General features: G+C 45.1%; 1 protein-coding gene across 1 annotated transcript; it reads left to right on the top strand.

Moving 5' to 3' along the window:
• The first annotated feature begins 14,204 nt into the window (after positions 1–14,204).
• On the top strand, positions 14,205–15,012 carry LOC122371976 (cuticle protein 64-like). Its single transcript, XM_043348789.1, has 2 exons — positions 14,205–14,296; positions 14,461–15,012. The coding sequence occupies exons 1-2, from the start codon at positions 14,279–14,281 to the stop codon at positions 14,863–14,865; spliced, it is 423 nt and encodes a 140-aa protein (XP_043204724.1). The 5' UTR covers positions 14,205–14,278; the 3' UTR covers positions 14,866–15,012.

The following is a 15,012-nucleotide window of genomic DNA, read 5'->3' as shown; positions in this document are numbered from 1 at the left end:
GGGGGGTTGCCACCCCCCCCCCCCCCCTCAGGCAGTCTTTCTGATCTGCACTCAACATTTTTAGAGCTAGAAGGCTGATTTTTCGTATAGCTGCTCGTCTATCCTTTCTCGATGTCCACTGAAAATTTCAAGTTTCTGTGATTTTTGGTTTCGGAGATATGACCTTGTTTTTCAGGTCATGTCATAACCCAAATGGCCAATTCTCAACATCTTGCGTTTGCCATGGGCCTTGTGAGCTTTTGACACCCTGATTTCGGCTTTTTTTGCCAGTCTTACCTCCCACCTATCATGGAACATGTTGTTCGACGATGTACAGGGGTCAAGGTCAGGGTCAAGGTCAACCTAGGTCATCTAAGATAATTGCGTTTTAGGCAAGCTGAATTTACTTTTTGTGAAGTTTTTTGACTGCATTTTTGGTAAAAGCTTCTCAGATCATGATTTCATGTGATATGGACCCAAAAACAATCGGTGCACACATCAGTATACACACAGATACACACAGACATACAAACACATATAATTGACCTTGACCTAACTTGACCTGAAATGACCTCAGCAGCAAAATTCTGGTCGGATAGTGTGACAAAGAGGTTCTAGCTGGCTTGGCACCAGAAAACAGCATCGTCATCGGTATTTGATAAGCAGCGCACTTGATATCCAACGGTGACCCAAAACAGCAACATTTTTTAGTTTGACCTGACCTGGAAGGTCAATGACTGACCTGAGAAGGTAAAACTGGGTATCATTGGATTCGTCTCTTCCCAAAGAATCTTTTTGGTCTTTACTGCTAAGCTCTATCTCCAACAGGAGCGAAATGGCGCGGGAGGGGTGGCAACCCCCCCCCCCCCCCATGTGCGTTCTAGGATGGGAAAATGGCATGTGCGGGCGAGGGTTAAGGAAAAAAGTAGATGCAAGGGAGTTTATCATACACTTTTGAATCCCCATTGTGCAGAATGTGGCCAATTTTGCCGACGTTGGTACTTCCTAACCCCATCAAAACTGACATTCATAAGAAATATGTGGTTAGGCTTTGGTATATTGTGATCTGTGGGCATTGTACACAAGCAGGAATATACCTGTGAACTTTCGGCGCACTGACAAAGTACCTATACTCGAATATATGAAGGATACCAGAGATATCATGTTAAATGACTAAAGAATGGTGATTGGTGACCACGCAGACTCGGGCTCCGATGTAGCTGCGCGAATCTGGCTGGTCGGTGGTCCCTATATTTGCTCAGTAACTTATGGCCACGTTATGAGTTCAAATGTGGTTGAGCCGGGCCCCGGCTAATCGGTGGATTATGCACACCGATTTAATTTGACATTTTTAGTAAAATTTTGCCGATAACTCAACTTCGTCGTCACGTCACTAAAATGTCATTTTCTATTTTAAAAAAATCCGATAGATTTCGTTCAAGTTCTCAGAGAACATATCACATTGATGTATGCTAAGGTACTGAAAGTTTGCTGTAGCTGTTTATAAACTTAACGAGTTTATAAACAGCTGGCGAAAAGGATTCTGTTCGCCTCCCAGCGGGGCGTGGGTTAAAGGTAGTGTGCCACCTTTGAAAGATTTCCCATTTTATTTTTCCTAGGATAAGAAGCTTCTGTTTTTACCAAATATCGCAAAAAAATCAAAAATGGGCCTGGAATAGTGCCTTTTTCGCCTAAAAGTTTTTCGGTTTTTAGATATGTATAACAACTGTAGTGGGCTCACCTGCAAACAGGCGTCGGGCAACAATCGCGAATGCGGCGCACTTGTGACAATAAGCAAAGGTCATTATAGTGTTACGACCATACGACGTACGGTACGGGAATGAGTTATCAGCTGTCTAATCGTAGACAACACAATGTCGAGCCTTAAACTGTAAGCCCGTATTGGTATTGTTTCTTTTATTTGGCTGTCGAACATTATTTATGGTTTGAAATATGATTTTATGTAAAATAATTGATATGAAAAAGCCGTCTTATAAGTTATGACCCCATTTCACCACACGCAAGTGGCAGAAATGGCAGAAATGACAATGATCAGCTGACGCATTTTTCTTGGCCGAAGTCAGAGCGCGTGGCCCGACGCACCACGCGTATTTGGAAATTCCGACCTCGACGAGCATCAGAAGCCACCTAACAGGCGTGTTCGAAACCGCAGGAGATGATGATGAACGGGTTTATCGAAACTTGATTGGATGAGCATATCGGTAATAGCGATTTCAGTGTGTGCATTTATTGTTCATAGTGGTGTGAAATGTGGTTGGGGTACGACCGACAACCCGTCGGGGCGAATTTCGCACTGGGGTACTCAAAATTTGAAGAATTTAAGACGTTTCCATGAGTTTTGAAGGTATGGATAAGTTCTAAAAATCCGGTTCTCCTTATCTGGGCCATTAACTCCATACGGTCCAAGAAAGCTGGCACACTACCTTTAAAGGGACCCTCCCACCTTCAAAAACGTTTATGAATTGGCATGAAAGTGATGTCGCTCGGTTCAGAAAGAGCGAAAACGAATATCTACCAAATTTCACCGAAAAATATTCACCGGTTTTCAATATATTAGACTTATACTTTTGTTTACTTTTTTGGGATCTCCGCTGTTTCTAGCGACTTTATTTTAGAAGTGCGGCGTTTGCGGCAGATGTTGCGCGCAAATAGCATATACCACCGCGTGCTACAAAACGTTTTAGTCAAACATTTAAAAATCGTTAGATATTTGCGCTGACGTCACACATTCAGAGGGGTATTCCTAAGCATTAGCCCCTCTGAATCAAAATGCTGCAATTTTGAAATTCAATATTTCCGATTTAAGGCATTTCTCGATGTTGTGAGTGCCGAAACCGGTAATTGTGAGCCAGGGACCCCATTTTGGCTATCTCAACTCAAATAAAATGTTAAGGTGGGAGGGTCCCTTTAAGGGAAATCACTCACGGACAAGCTCCGTCCCTGTAAGTACAGCCCACCGCTAAAGTAATGTGTGGTTTTACCAATCTCAACGGATGGCTTTGACCGACTATTTTTAAATGCGGACTGATTGAAAAGAAGACGTCAATAGATAAAGTTGTAGCTGCAAGGGTGAAGATACATGTAAGCTACATTTAAAGTCTCGTTCAGTCTGGCTGATCGTTCCTAGGCTTCAGAAGCAGAACATACCCATGACTGAAACCATACATTACTTCTGCTGTGGACTGTACTTTACCACAGAGTGAAGAAATGCAAACAGAATCAACTTCTCTACATTTCTTTCTTTCTCTCACTCTCTTCTATCTTCTTTCTCGTGGTGGTTCCATGAACGTGATAACCAAACTCAACACTTCGTTAAATAACAATACCTACTTCACAGATGAAGGAGTCCGGTAGGTAGGCTAGCGTTTCAGTTTTCCAAGTGATTTTTGGCTGTCTCGTGGAGCGTGACGGGTCATTTTCCAGCCGCCAGTGCCGCTCGGGGGGCGTGTCCTCCGGTAACGACCGTCGGCCGCCGGTATCTGTCATCAGATGACCTCGCTGTGACAGCGTGTCAGCCACTGTGCAAGTCAGTGGGCGGGTAGTGTGTCCACTGCCGGCAACCACGTGCTCAGTTTTAGAAAATAGGAAACACAGCGACATGTAGACTTCCTTGAGATTACTTGGCAATAATCTGACACGCATGACCGTATATTTGTAAGTAATCCATGACCTCTAGCGGAGGACGTGAGCTGCCACTTTTTGCCTTCGATGATGTTCATATAATCGGGGGATTGAATAGGCACATGAATAGGCATTTGAATAGGCACAAAATGCCTAGTTAATGCATATACCGTTTCCTACATAATACCTAGCTTTGCCACCGGTGTAATGAATTAATTCCATCGGGACCGGGGGTAAATCCCAACTATCGCAGTCCGGGGGGGGGGGGGGGGGTGTTTTTCGCCCTTCCCCCGTCTAACTCCATAAATAAGGGAGCTGCAAAAAGCGGTACCAAACGAAAGGACTTTACGAGACGATTCTAAAGCACCTATAGTATTTGTTTTACCTCAGGCCAACTTTCAAGGTCAGAGGTCAAGGTCAAAGGCACATATGCACATGTGTATACTGTGTAGTGATCTCAAAATAAGCGCTCCAGAGGACGGCAGGATGCACAAAACAGACTAAAATGAGAATGAAATGAGCGAAGAGGATCTGAGGATTCCGATGATGAGCCCAACATCATCGGATGTTGCCCCCCCTCGCCGGACGAGGGGGGGTGCCACCCCCCTCCAAAGGTTTTTTCGCGATAGCTCCGAACATGCTGGCGATAGAGAGCTGAAACTTGGCATACCTTACCTTTGATTCAAGCGGGATCTTTTGACACCAACCACATTTTCAGGTCAGGTCAGGTCACTGACCTATGATTATGACGTCATAAGTGAACCTCAGCACGGTCTTCAGATGTCGCAACTTCGCAACGCCCCACTGCCAGTGGAACTTTCACAGGGAAATGAAACTTGCAGGATCTAGTATCCATTACGAGTCTCACAACTTGTATATCTCGGATTTTTCCTTAAGGTCATATGAGGTCAGGTCATTTTCGTGACCTCACCATTACCTATAAGTCAATGAGGAAAAATGAGAACTGCTATTCTGGCGCCGGGAACGATCTCCAACTATCTCAAGCACACAGAATCGTAATTTGATGCACTCCTTGCAAGGTAAGATGCTTCACTTTTGCAATGTTGGCCTTGCGTGACGTCATTTATGACGTCACCAAGGTCATATTATGTTTCGTCAATAACTCCCGATCGCATTGAGCTAGCGAGTCAAGAAAGCCACCAATGGACTCAGGAAGACCTGCCGAATCGAATGATATGCGACATGACCTCTTTCGACCGGCTTCGTGACCTGGGGGCGCTGACCTGACCGTGACCTGAGGTCAACACCCTAAGTTGACCTGACCCAAACAAAAAGTATATCATTCGACGCTCCCTGAGTGAGACGAACACGATGCTGCCAAAATCGTGGCTCTGCGGCCGTTTTTTTTCTCGAAGTTATTCACCAAAAACTGAACCGTACCTCGGGACACTTGACCTGACCTCACAGGTCACCGGTTGACCTAGGACCTTAAAATCGGGTACCAATCTCTGCGTCTGGTAGCGGCGCACATGCTCGTTTTTCCGCGACGCGCTAGCTCCACCAGGGGCGAAACGGCGAAGGGGGGGGGGGGTCGTACCCGCCCCTCCCCCTCGGCCGGCGCGTATGTAGAAAACCAATAGGTCCGGCGAAGGTTAAAACAAACTCACAACTAACATCTAAAAACTGACATCTTTAACCCGCGCCGGGCCGGGGGTGTTTTAACAACCCCCTGCGGTTTTTCGCAGATATCTAAAAAACGGCAGCGCAGAGCGCCGCCGTTTTTGGTACACCTGTTCGTGCATCTTTTCCGCACATATTGTGAAAATTTCAGACCCAGGTCACCTTTGGTCAGGTCACCAGGTCACGCCAAGTGACCTCACCTCAGAAAAAAATAAGAATGCTCGTCATAGCTACACTGACTGAACGATTGCACAGTGGGGATTTTTCCCGATCTAGCGCCTCTTAATTCAAAAAATCTTTTTTGAATTTTTGTTTATTTTTTTGTGTCAGTGGGGCTGAGAAATGTCTGAATTTTTCATATATGACATTGTTTTATCTGTATGTCCACAGCAAAACTAGGAAAAATGCGCCCAAAGTTCACACTCATGCGTGATTACTCAATGGGCTCAGCAAGGCCCGAAAGTATCGCTCAATTTCATTGTCCGGTCCTGTTGGTTTTAATCTTGCGAGGTCTTAAAGCCGGCGGCCGAGAGGCCGTCGTGCAATGTGGTGTTCGGGAGGGCTCTTCTGAAAGGCAACTTTATTAGGAATGGAATGGCAAACAGAAAGAATGCCACAACCTTACTAAGGTCACAAAAATGCCCTTTACAAAAAACCCTTACAGACACCATATTGAAGGAATGGTATTCTAAATAAATGTAGGAAATCAACAATGTTCTCTACACTTTTCCACTCCGAAATATATCCTATCGAATTCGCCACTTTCTCCTGCACAAGACAACGCCTAGTTTGGCTGCCGAAACTTGCCTGAACACGGAATATTCACATTAGAGTATCTTAACCCGCGCCGGGCCGGTGCTCTGAGATTCCGCGCCGGGCCGGGGGGGGGGGGGGTGTCTGAACACCCCCCCCTTCTAACTCGGCTCCCGGGCCACGTAGCGACACGCGGTAAGCGGCAATCGAAAGAACGTCCAAAATAAGGACGAAAACACTCGGTCATTTATTGGGTCAGGTCAAACGTCAGGTCACCAGAGGTCACCAAAGGTCAAATGTCCACTATTTCAACATTTTGGAAACTGCCAACGGCTATCTCGGGAACCAATAGAGCTACAGCGCCGCCGAAAAGCGCATTCGATAGCCCTTTTACAGACCTTTCTGAGTAATGTTCTCAGATTTGACCTCAGGTCAACGGTTTAGCCTCCAGGGGGCAAAAAACTCCAAAAATAGCCGTTTTTACGAAAAACGTTTTTTCGGCAATAACTTTTGACTCAAAAGAGTCATGACATTACTTTTGCCACCATCGTGTTCCTCTCGTCGAGACGCGTCGAATGAACTATAATTCGACCTTGAAAGGTCAACTTGAAAATTTGACCTCAGGTCAAGGTCATGACCTGACCGGAAAAGGTCATGTTGCATATCAGTCGATCTGCAACGTCGAGCGAAACACATCTAAGGCGTTTTCAGCGCTCTAGCACGTCTCTATCAGAAGTTATAAGCGAAAAACTGTTAGATTCTGTTCGTGACCTGAGATGACCTCGGGGACATAACGAGGGGTCAAAGTTGCCATTTTCCGGTTCAGTGTGTTCATTTTACCTACATCTCGATGTTTGAGAGTGTCTAGAATAACGTTCGTGCAAAACAGACGCTTTTCAATTTTCTCCCATTGACTTATAATGGAGAGGTCGCAAAATTGACCTGACCTTAGGTCACCGATATCAAAATTCCGAGATATACATTTTATAGATATTGTTGCTTTAATCAATCGCTGAAAGTTTCAAGGCAATCGATCAATCGGTGTAGCTATGACGAGCATTCTTATTTTTTCTGAGGTGAGGTCACTTGGCGGGACCTGGTGACCTGACCTAAGGTAACCTGGGTCTGAAATTTTCACAACATGTGTGGAAAAGATGCACGAACAGGTGTGCCAAAAACGGCGGCGCTCCGCGCCGCCGTTTTTGAGATATCTGCGAAAAACCGCAGGGGGGGGTGTTCAAACACCCCCCCCGGCCCGGCGCGGGTTAACACCCCACTCGGAGCGCTAAGGCAAACAGCACGATATAGGTATGTTCCGGACATTGGCGAATAATTTTACTTCATGATTTATATGATGCATATTTTCTGAGACACATTCATTAGGAATAGGATGACAAGCGTAAATTATACATACCGTAACCTTATTAACCTTCGCCCCAGTGGGGGGGGGGGGGCATATGTTACCACCCTGTCGCGTTTTTCGCGTGTGAATAAAAAACCGCGGCGCGTAGCGCCGCGCCGCTTGGGGTAGCTTTTGGTACATCAATTTTGGACAATGTGTGAAATTTTTGACCCCAGGTCATGTCAGGTCAGGTCACCAGGTCAAGTTAACTGACCAAGCCTTAAAAAAAGTTTGCAATCATGTCCAGCCTGCAGTGTTTGTCAGAAAGGTTTTAAACTTGGTGGATTGCATGCTGTTATGGGAGCCTACAATTTGTATATCTCGGATTTTTTATATCCGTGACCTAAGGTCAGGTCAGTGGCATGACCTTTCCATTACAAGTCAATGGAGAAAAATGAAAATGCCTCTAGATCCGTGTGTACGCATAGGAACAGTCCAAATATTTCAGAATCACAATGATTTAGTCCACTCGTGATGACCAAGGTGTCATTTTTGCTGATAGCCTCTAGAAAGGTCATCCGAGGTCATTTGAGTCTACAAACAGTTTTTTGCCAATAACTCGCGATTGAAAAGAGATAGAACGCTGGGGATGGTCTCATTGTGTTTGTCTTGTTGAGACGCATCGACTGATATGCAACATGACCTTTTCCGGTCAGGTCATGACCTTGACCTGAGGTCAAATTTTTAAGTTGACCTTTCAAGGTCAAATTATAGTTCATTCGACGCGTCTCGGTGAGGGGAACACGATTCTGGCAATAGAAATATCGTGGCTTTTTGTAGTCTAAAGTTATTGTCGAAAAACACTTTTCGTAAAAACAGCTATTTTTGGAGTTTTTGCCCTCTGGAGTCTAAACCGTTGACCTGAGGACAATATTGATAATGACCTTTTCAAAAGAAGAGTTCAAAAGCTATCGATTGCTTTTCTATGCGTTTTTCTAGCTACCATAGTTCCTGAGAAAGCGGCATGTTTTCTGAAAAATATAATGACAATTGGCAAATTTTGACCTTTGATGACCTCTGGTGACCCCAATATTGCTCTAAGGTGAAAAATGACCGAAATACTTTCAAACGTACGTATTGAGAGCTATCGACTGCTTTTTACCGCGTCTTTCTAGCCCTCTTAGTTTTTGAGTTAGAGGTGGGTGGTAACATATGCCCCCCCCCTCACTAGGGCGAAGTTGGCCGAGACCGCCACTGGGGCGCGGGTTAACCATCGCACTTGTGGGGAAGGGGAGGGGGAAGGGGTCGGATAAAACCCCATGGTTTTCCGCAAATTACTCGCGCAAAAAGCGGCCGATCGCGCCGAAACTTTCGGTGCCCTCGAGATCATCAATTTTACATCTAACCTAAAAATTTCATGACTCTGACCCAACTGACCTTTGACCTGTGGCATATTTCTCGAGACCATGTTTGGCCGGAATCGCGATTCGGCGTATGCCAGCTCACATTATCCGCGGTTTCCAGTCTTTTTGTGGTTTTAAACGTTCAAATATGTGAAACGATGTTGGTGCCATGCATTATGGTGGGTGTCAAGGTCACGTGAAGGTCAAGTCAAGGTCATTGACCTTTTGATGACCTTGGTTCACTTTTTCGAGTTTTGCTTGTTTCTATGGTAGTTTTTGGTGCTGATTTCGAATTTAGCAGCCATTTGAATATTTACGAAGTAGTTCTGGTGCCTTCGTTCCATGTTACGAAGCTATCAGTAGTAGGTGACACCTACTATGGATGGCCGGCAGGACACCTACTGGTTGATCTAACCTGACCTGCCCCGACCTGGCCTAAATGCATAAAGACATCGTCTGTGATCAAAACTATACATAAAATTCGTGATCAGCACCCCAAAATACCCCGTAACACCCTAACTTTGCGAAGTTTCAAGAGGTCTCGATTTCCCAACTTTAGTTGGGTCATTAAACTGACTTGGAAAGTCAACTTATGACCTTGGACTTTGAAATTGGATATATTCGGCCTCATTTCGTCATACACTGTAAAAAATATTGACGAGCTATGTGTCAAAACAATGGTCTCGAAACAGTCACCAGGTTGTCAATGCTTCCGGTACCTACCACTTGACTAGTTACCGCTTAGTTAGCTTACAGGCTGAGAACTATCCAGATCGTTATGATCCGGTATTGTAATGATACCCTAGGTGTACCTTTGTTTTGAAGTGCTGAATTAACTATCAAGGATGTTTGACGTTTGTTTTCGCCTCAATCCGAAACGAGGAAGACCCTCATCAAATTATTAGGTGAAAGCCAGCCTCGGGATGATCAAAATACTAGGGGTAGTTTTGTCATAGTAATCTGTGAAGGGTGAGGAACAAGCCGTAGCAATGCACTCGTCACTAAACCAGCCTGAGATTATTCGCCAGGTAGCTGCTGCGTTTCCCTACTTGCTGAATCATGTTTGCAACTTTCCATTTCCAGACACTTTTTACGGCAAATAAATTGTTGGGTTATTTGGAAGGTGAATGACAATTCTATTTCTATAAGTCAATACATTTGTATTTCCGATTGCCCTAAAACTTTTTTTTTTAATCGTTTGCGGTAGGTTTTTATTGTTCGCGATATAGCTGCGCACCTGTGAATCCTTCACTTAATGCGTTCCCGGCTTCCCGGCGCCAGTTGCACATTTGTGCAGTGTCTAGTTATGAAGAATTGCTTGCCGATATATGACCTGCAGTGATCGACGTTCTGTTTCAATAACTTGCCATAAGCCATTATTCTCAACCAAATCGCGCAGAGACGTTTGCAAAGTTGTCGAGGGGGGGGGGACAAGAGCGATTTTAAATGAATTGCTCTCCATGCAGTGCAAAAGGAGTTAGGTTTAATTTTTCGAAAGTTGTGGAGCCGCCCCCGGTGTCCGGCCTGGCCAACTCTCTCAAGAACCGACAGCTAACGGAACACTGAAGTTTCACTACGACGATTTCCGCCAAAGTTATGAAGAAAAGGCAAGTGCAAGAAGTACAAAACTTCTCTTGGTAATCAAAACTTAGGTTTGGCAAATTCCAAACCCTAAGTCACTACAACTGTGGATATAAATAAGCTGGTTATTGACGGCCAAGCTCTGGCCAATCTGAGGTTCAGACCTATAATCATCAAGTTCATGAGGCAGCTGCGGTTGGGCGGCTCACGGGCTCCACTGCATAGGCTCAGACAGGTACTCTACAAAATGTCTTCTGTGTTCTTAGGTTCAGATCTATCGATAGGTATGTGCATGCTTCTGATTCGATTGATAACTGTAAACGGGCGCTGGAAGTGAAAGGTTCGCTTGATATACGAAAGGTGCATTGCAATAAAGCACATTATTTCAGAAATATACTTTCATTTTATCTTGAGCGTTTTTGGAATGGGCCGGATGAATTCGTCATCAAACTGGTAAGGGATTTCGTTTGAAGACCACCGATTTTTAATAATATGATGGTCTTCAAACGAATTCGCTGGCAAATTCGATGACTGGATTGGGCGGCGTAGGATCTGCTGGTCATCTGACTATGGGTTGATTAGGGCCTAGTTGGGCCCCTAGTTTTGACCTAGTTTGAGCTTCATTCGTTAAGTAGGAACAAGACGATGCTTCTTTTGAACATCGTCACTAAACAAGCCGCCCTCGTTTTGACATTGTTTTTCGTTATTATTGTTACTAGGTACTTTGCAAAAACTAGTCTGTACCCCCGACATTTAGCGTTGAGGATCATTTGACGAGGGGCTAGTCAATATTTTTTACAGTGTAGGCAGCACGCTTGATTTTTCCGCGAAGCTCTAGCTTGATCAGGGGCCAAACGGCTGAGCCGGGGGTCTAATTGAACCCCCTATACTTTGTTGATTATGCACATTTACAGGTAAAATTCTCACCAGGACACACCAGCCAGCATCTGTGCACAATCTGGCTACAATTCTACCTATGGTTTGCCCTCTACGAATAAAGACGTGCTAGATCGGAAAAATCCCCAATGTGGATTGCCTTGAAACTTTCAGTGATTGATTAGATTAGAGCAACACTATCTATAAAATGTATATCTCATTCTCGGAATTTTGCTATCGGTGACCTAAGGTCAGGTCAATTTTGCGGCCTCTCCATTATAAGTCAATGTGAGAAAATTGAAAAGCGTCTGTTTTGCACGAAAGCTATTCTAGACACTCTCAAACATCGAGATGTAGGTAAAATTGACACACTGAACCAGAAAATGGCAACTGTGACCCCTCGTTATGTCCCCGAGGTCATCTCAGGTCACGAACAGAATCTAACAGTTTTTCGCTAATAACTTCTGATAGAGGCGTGCTAGAGCGCTGAAAACGCCTTAAGGCCGCCCTACACTGGACCTCGCATGCGGGTTGCGAGTTTTTGGGTTTTCGGGTTTCTTCAAAATCAAATAATATAATCTAAGCTGAGTGACCCACACTTCCATCTAACAAGCGAGTGTGCATGTTTTTAGCTTGCGAGCGACCTTGCATCGCATTCCAAAAGTTGATTTTGAGTCAACTTTCGATTTTCGTCGCTGCGAGGTCTGCGATTTCTGCGAGGTTTGCGGGTTTTTCGTTGGAGTCGAATTTTGGTTCGTTGCGCTGGTATTGCGCCTATATCCCGCGCGGGGCTGGGGTCTCCAGCCGAACGCGCGGGGCTGGGGGGGGGGTAAATTTTACCCCCCCCCCCTGTTATCTCCCGAACTAATGGTCCGATTTGGAAAATTCAAACGCCAATCGAAAGCTCTCATCACGAACTACTAGAAACATGTACTTAATTTAAAGTTTGAGGTCAAGGTCAAGGTCAGGTCAAGGGTACAAATTGCAAGTTTCTACAGTATCGGCCTTGCACCGTAGTTGCCGAAAAATGGAGTCGTGGACTGAGACTGATCGCCCAAAACGTGTTCTTAGGCTACCAAGACAATATTCGTTGCATACAATATCATTCAGAGGTCAAGGTCAAGGTCAGGTCAGGTCAGGTCAGGTTACCAAAAAACAAAATATAGAAAAGGGCATGTGCGACACATGTTTTATGGGTCATTTTACTCATAGAATTCAATAGGCACACTCAATAAGTGATATGGACCACCTCTGGATGAATTTCAGGTCGAGGTCAGGTCAAGGTCAGGTCAAGTGAGGTCAAATTTTGAAGTTGGTTGTTAAGGCCTAAAAAGGTGTCTATCTGATGCAGTTTTTCACGGCGAATCGAATGGTGCTATTTTTGTTTCCGTACGAGGTCTAGAACTTCCAAAAAAGTCATTTTTCAAAAAAATTTGTGTGTCGTGACGTCATAAAATTTTGAATAACTCCCACATTTTTGAACCGATTCTTCTAAAAGTTGGTATGTAGGTGCACATAGACCACTTCTCTGACATATATTCCGGTTTTTTCGATAGATTCAAAATTTTGGATTATATAATGATTTTCCCAAAAAAATCAGTTTTTTGAAAAAAATTTAGGCCAAAATCCAAAATTTTCAAAAAACCGAGATAGCCATTTGATAGACAAAGTAAAATTACGTATAACCTTTTTTGTTACGTCTTGATTCCTTTAAAAATGAAGATGTTAGCGGCGTTTGAACTTTTGCCGTTTTTGAGGCGAAAATGGCGAACATGACGTCACTAAAACGTCAATTTCTCATAAGTTTTCCGACGGATTTCGCTCAAATTTTCAGGGAACGTGTCAAATTGATGTAAGAAAAGGTACTGAAAGTTTGGCGGCGCTGCGCGCCGCCGTTTTTGAGATATCGCAAAAATTCGCGAGGGGGGGTAAAATTTACCCCCCCCCCAGCCCCGCGCGGGATATGTAAGTTTCTGAAGGTGTACCGGCTTCACTGCATTCATGAAGTTACCATAAGGGAGCAGTCTAATCACTCTATGAGTTAGTATTATGCCCGCAAACTCAAAACCTGCAAACTCGCAACCCGCATGCGAGGCCCAGTGTGGGGCGGCCTTTAGATGTGTTCGGCTCGACGTTGCGGATCGACTGATATGCAACATGACCTTTTCCGGTCAGGTCTTGACCAGAGGTCAAATTATTAAGTTGACCTTTCTAGGTCAAATTATAGTTCATTCGACGCGTCTCGACGAGAGCAACACGATGCTGGCAAAAGTAATGTCATGGCTCTTTTGAGTCAATAGTTATTGCCGAAAAAAAAAAACGCTTTTCGTAAAAACGGCTATTTTTGGAGTTTTTGCCCTCTGGAGGCTAAACCTTTGAACTGAGGTCAAATCTGAGAACATTAATCAGAAAGGTCTGTAAAAAGGGCTATCGAATGCGCTTTTCCGCAGCGCTGTAGCTCTATCGGTTCTCGAGATAGCCGTTGGCAGTTTCCAAAATGTCGAAATAGTCAACATTTTACCTTTGGTGACCTCTGGTGACCTGACCTTTGAACTGACCCAAAAAATTACCAAGTGTTTTCGTCCTTATTTTGGACGTTCTTTCGATTGCCGCTTACCGCAAGTCGCTACGTGGCTCAGGAGCCGAGTTAGAAGGGGGGGTGTTCAGACACCCCCCCCCCCCCGGCCCAGCGCGGAATCTCAGAGCACCGGCCCGGCGCGGGTTAAGGACGTCAGTTAGTTTCGTGATTGGTTGTTAACTGAAGGTTTGTGAATTGTTTTCCCTGATAACTATGCAAGAGTTGCCTGACATCAGGTAACTAGGCTAGGCGATAGGTACTAGGTAAAGTTCCTTGTGAAATATAGACATGTCCCCAACAGGCAGCTCCGACGGTGTGAATGACGTGTTAGCTTCCGGGAACTTGCAGTTTCACGGCCCTCGCGGCACTGGGCAAGGTCAGAGCCGACGCCCCTGTCCCGTATATAAGGTGCAGCAGGCGCACAGCCGACACACTCTCACTGGTCTACTCTCCCAGCAGACGGAGCAACAGCCAACCGCAGAGATGAACGCCAAGCTTGCGGTAAGCATTCCTTTGCTTGACTAAGAAATTAATACCTACGATATGCCTTTAATGTTAATATATTTCGATGTTTGCATGTATGTGCAGTTTCCTTTTGTGACCATCGATATAAGACATGACGTCGCTTCAATCAATGAACTGAAATATGTTGTTTCTACTTTCAGCTGCTGATGCTGGCTGCCCTGGTGGCGTGCGTCTCTGCCTCCCACCCTGGATACGGATATGGTGGATACGGTGGATACCACCGTGGGTACGGTGGATACGGACACGGTCTGAGCCACGGATACTCCGGATACCGTCATCGCCGTTCCCTGGCCTACGGACACACTGGATACGGATACGCTGCCCCCAGCTACGGATACGCTCCCCGTTCTTACGGATACAGCAGCTACGGACACGGCCTGAGCCATGGCTACGTCGGACACCGTCACCGCCGTTCTCTGGGCTATGCCAGCTACGGTCACGGATACGCTGCCCGTAGCCACGGATACGGATACGCTCCCCGCAGCTACGGATACTCCAGCCACAGCTACCGCTACGCTCCTGTCAGCTATGGCTACGGCCATTAGATCGTGTTCTTTCTGTTTATGAATCGTTGTTCGTTTTAATCAATCGCAAACTAAGCGTAATGCAGTATTCAGCGAAAAAGTCAAGAAACATGTTTTCATGTGACATCCCTTACATTGTGAAATACATATAAAACTACAGAATAAAAA

Source organism: Amphibalanus amphitrite, unplaced genomic scaffold (assembly GCF_019059575.1).
Source record: "Amphibalanus amphitrite isolate SeventyFive unplaced genomic scaffold, NRLGWU_Aamphi_draft 001302F_arrow, whole genome shotgun sequence".
Classification (NCBI taxonomy): domain Eukaryota; kingdom Metazoa; phylum Arthropoda; class Thecostraca; order Balanomorpha; family Balanidae; genus Amphibalanus; species Amphibalanus amphitrite.
The sequence above is the reverse complement of the archived record's forward strand: the minus strand, read 5'-3'. Positions and strand labels throughout refer to the sequence as shown.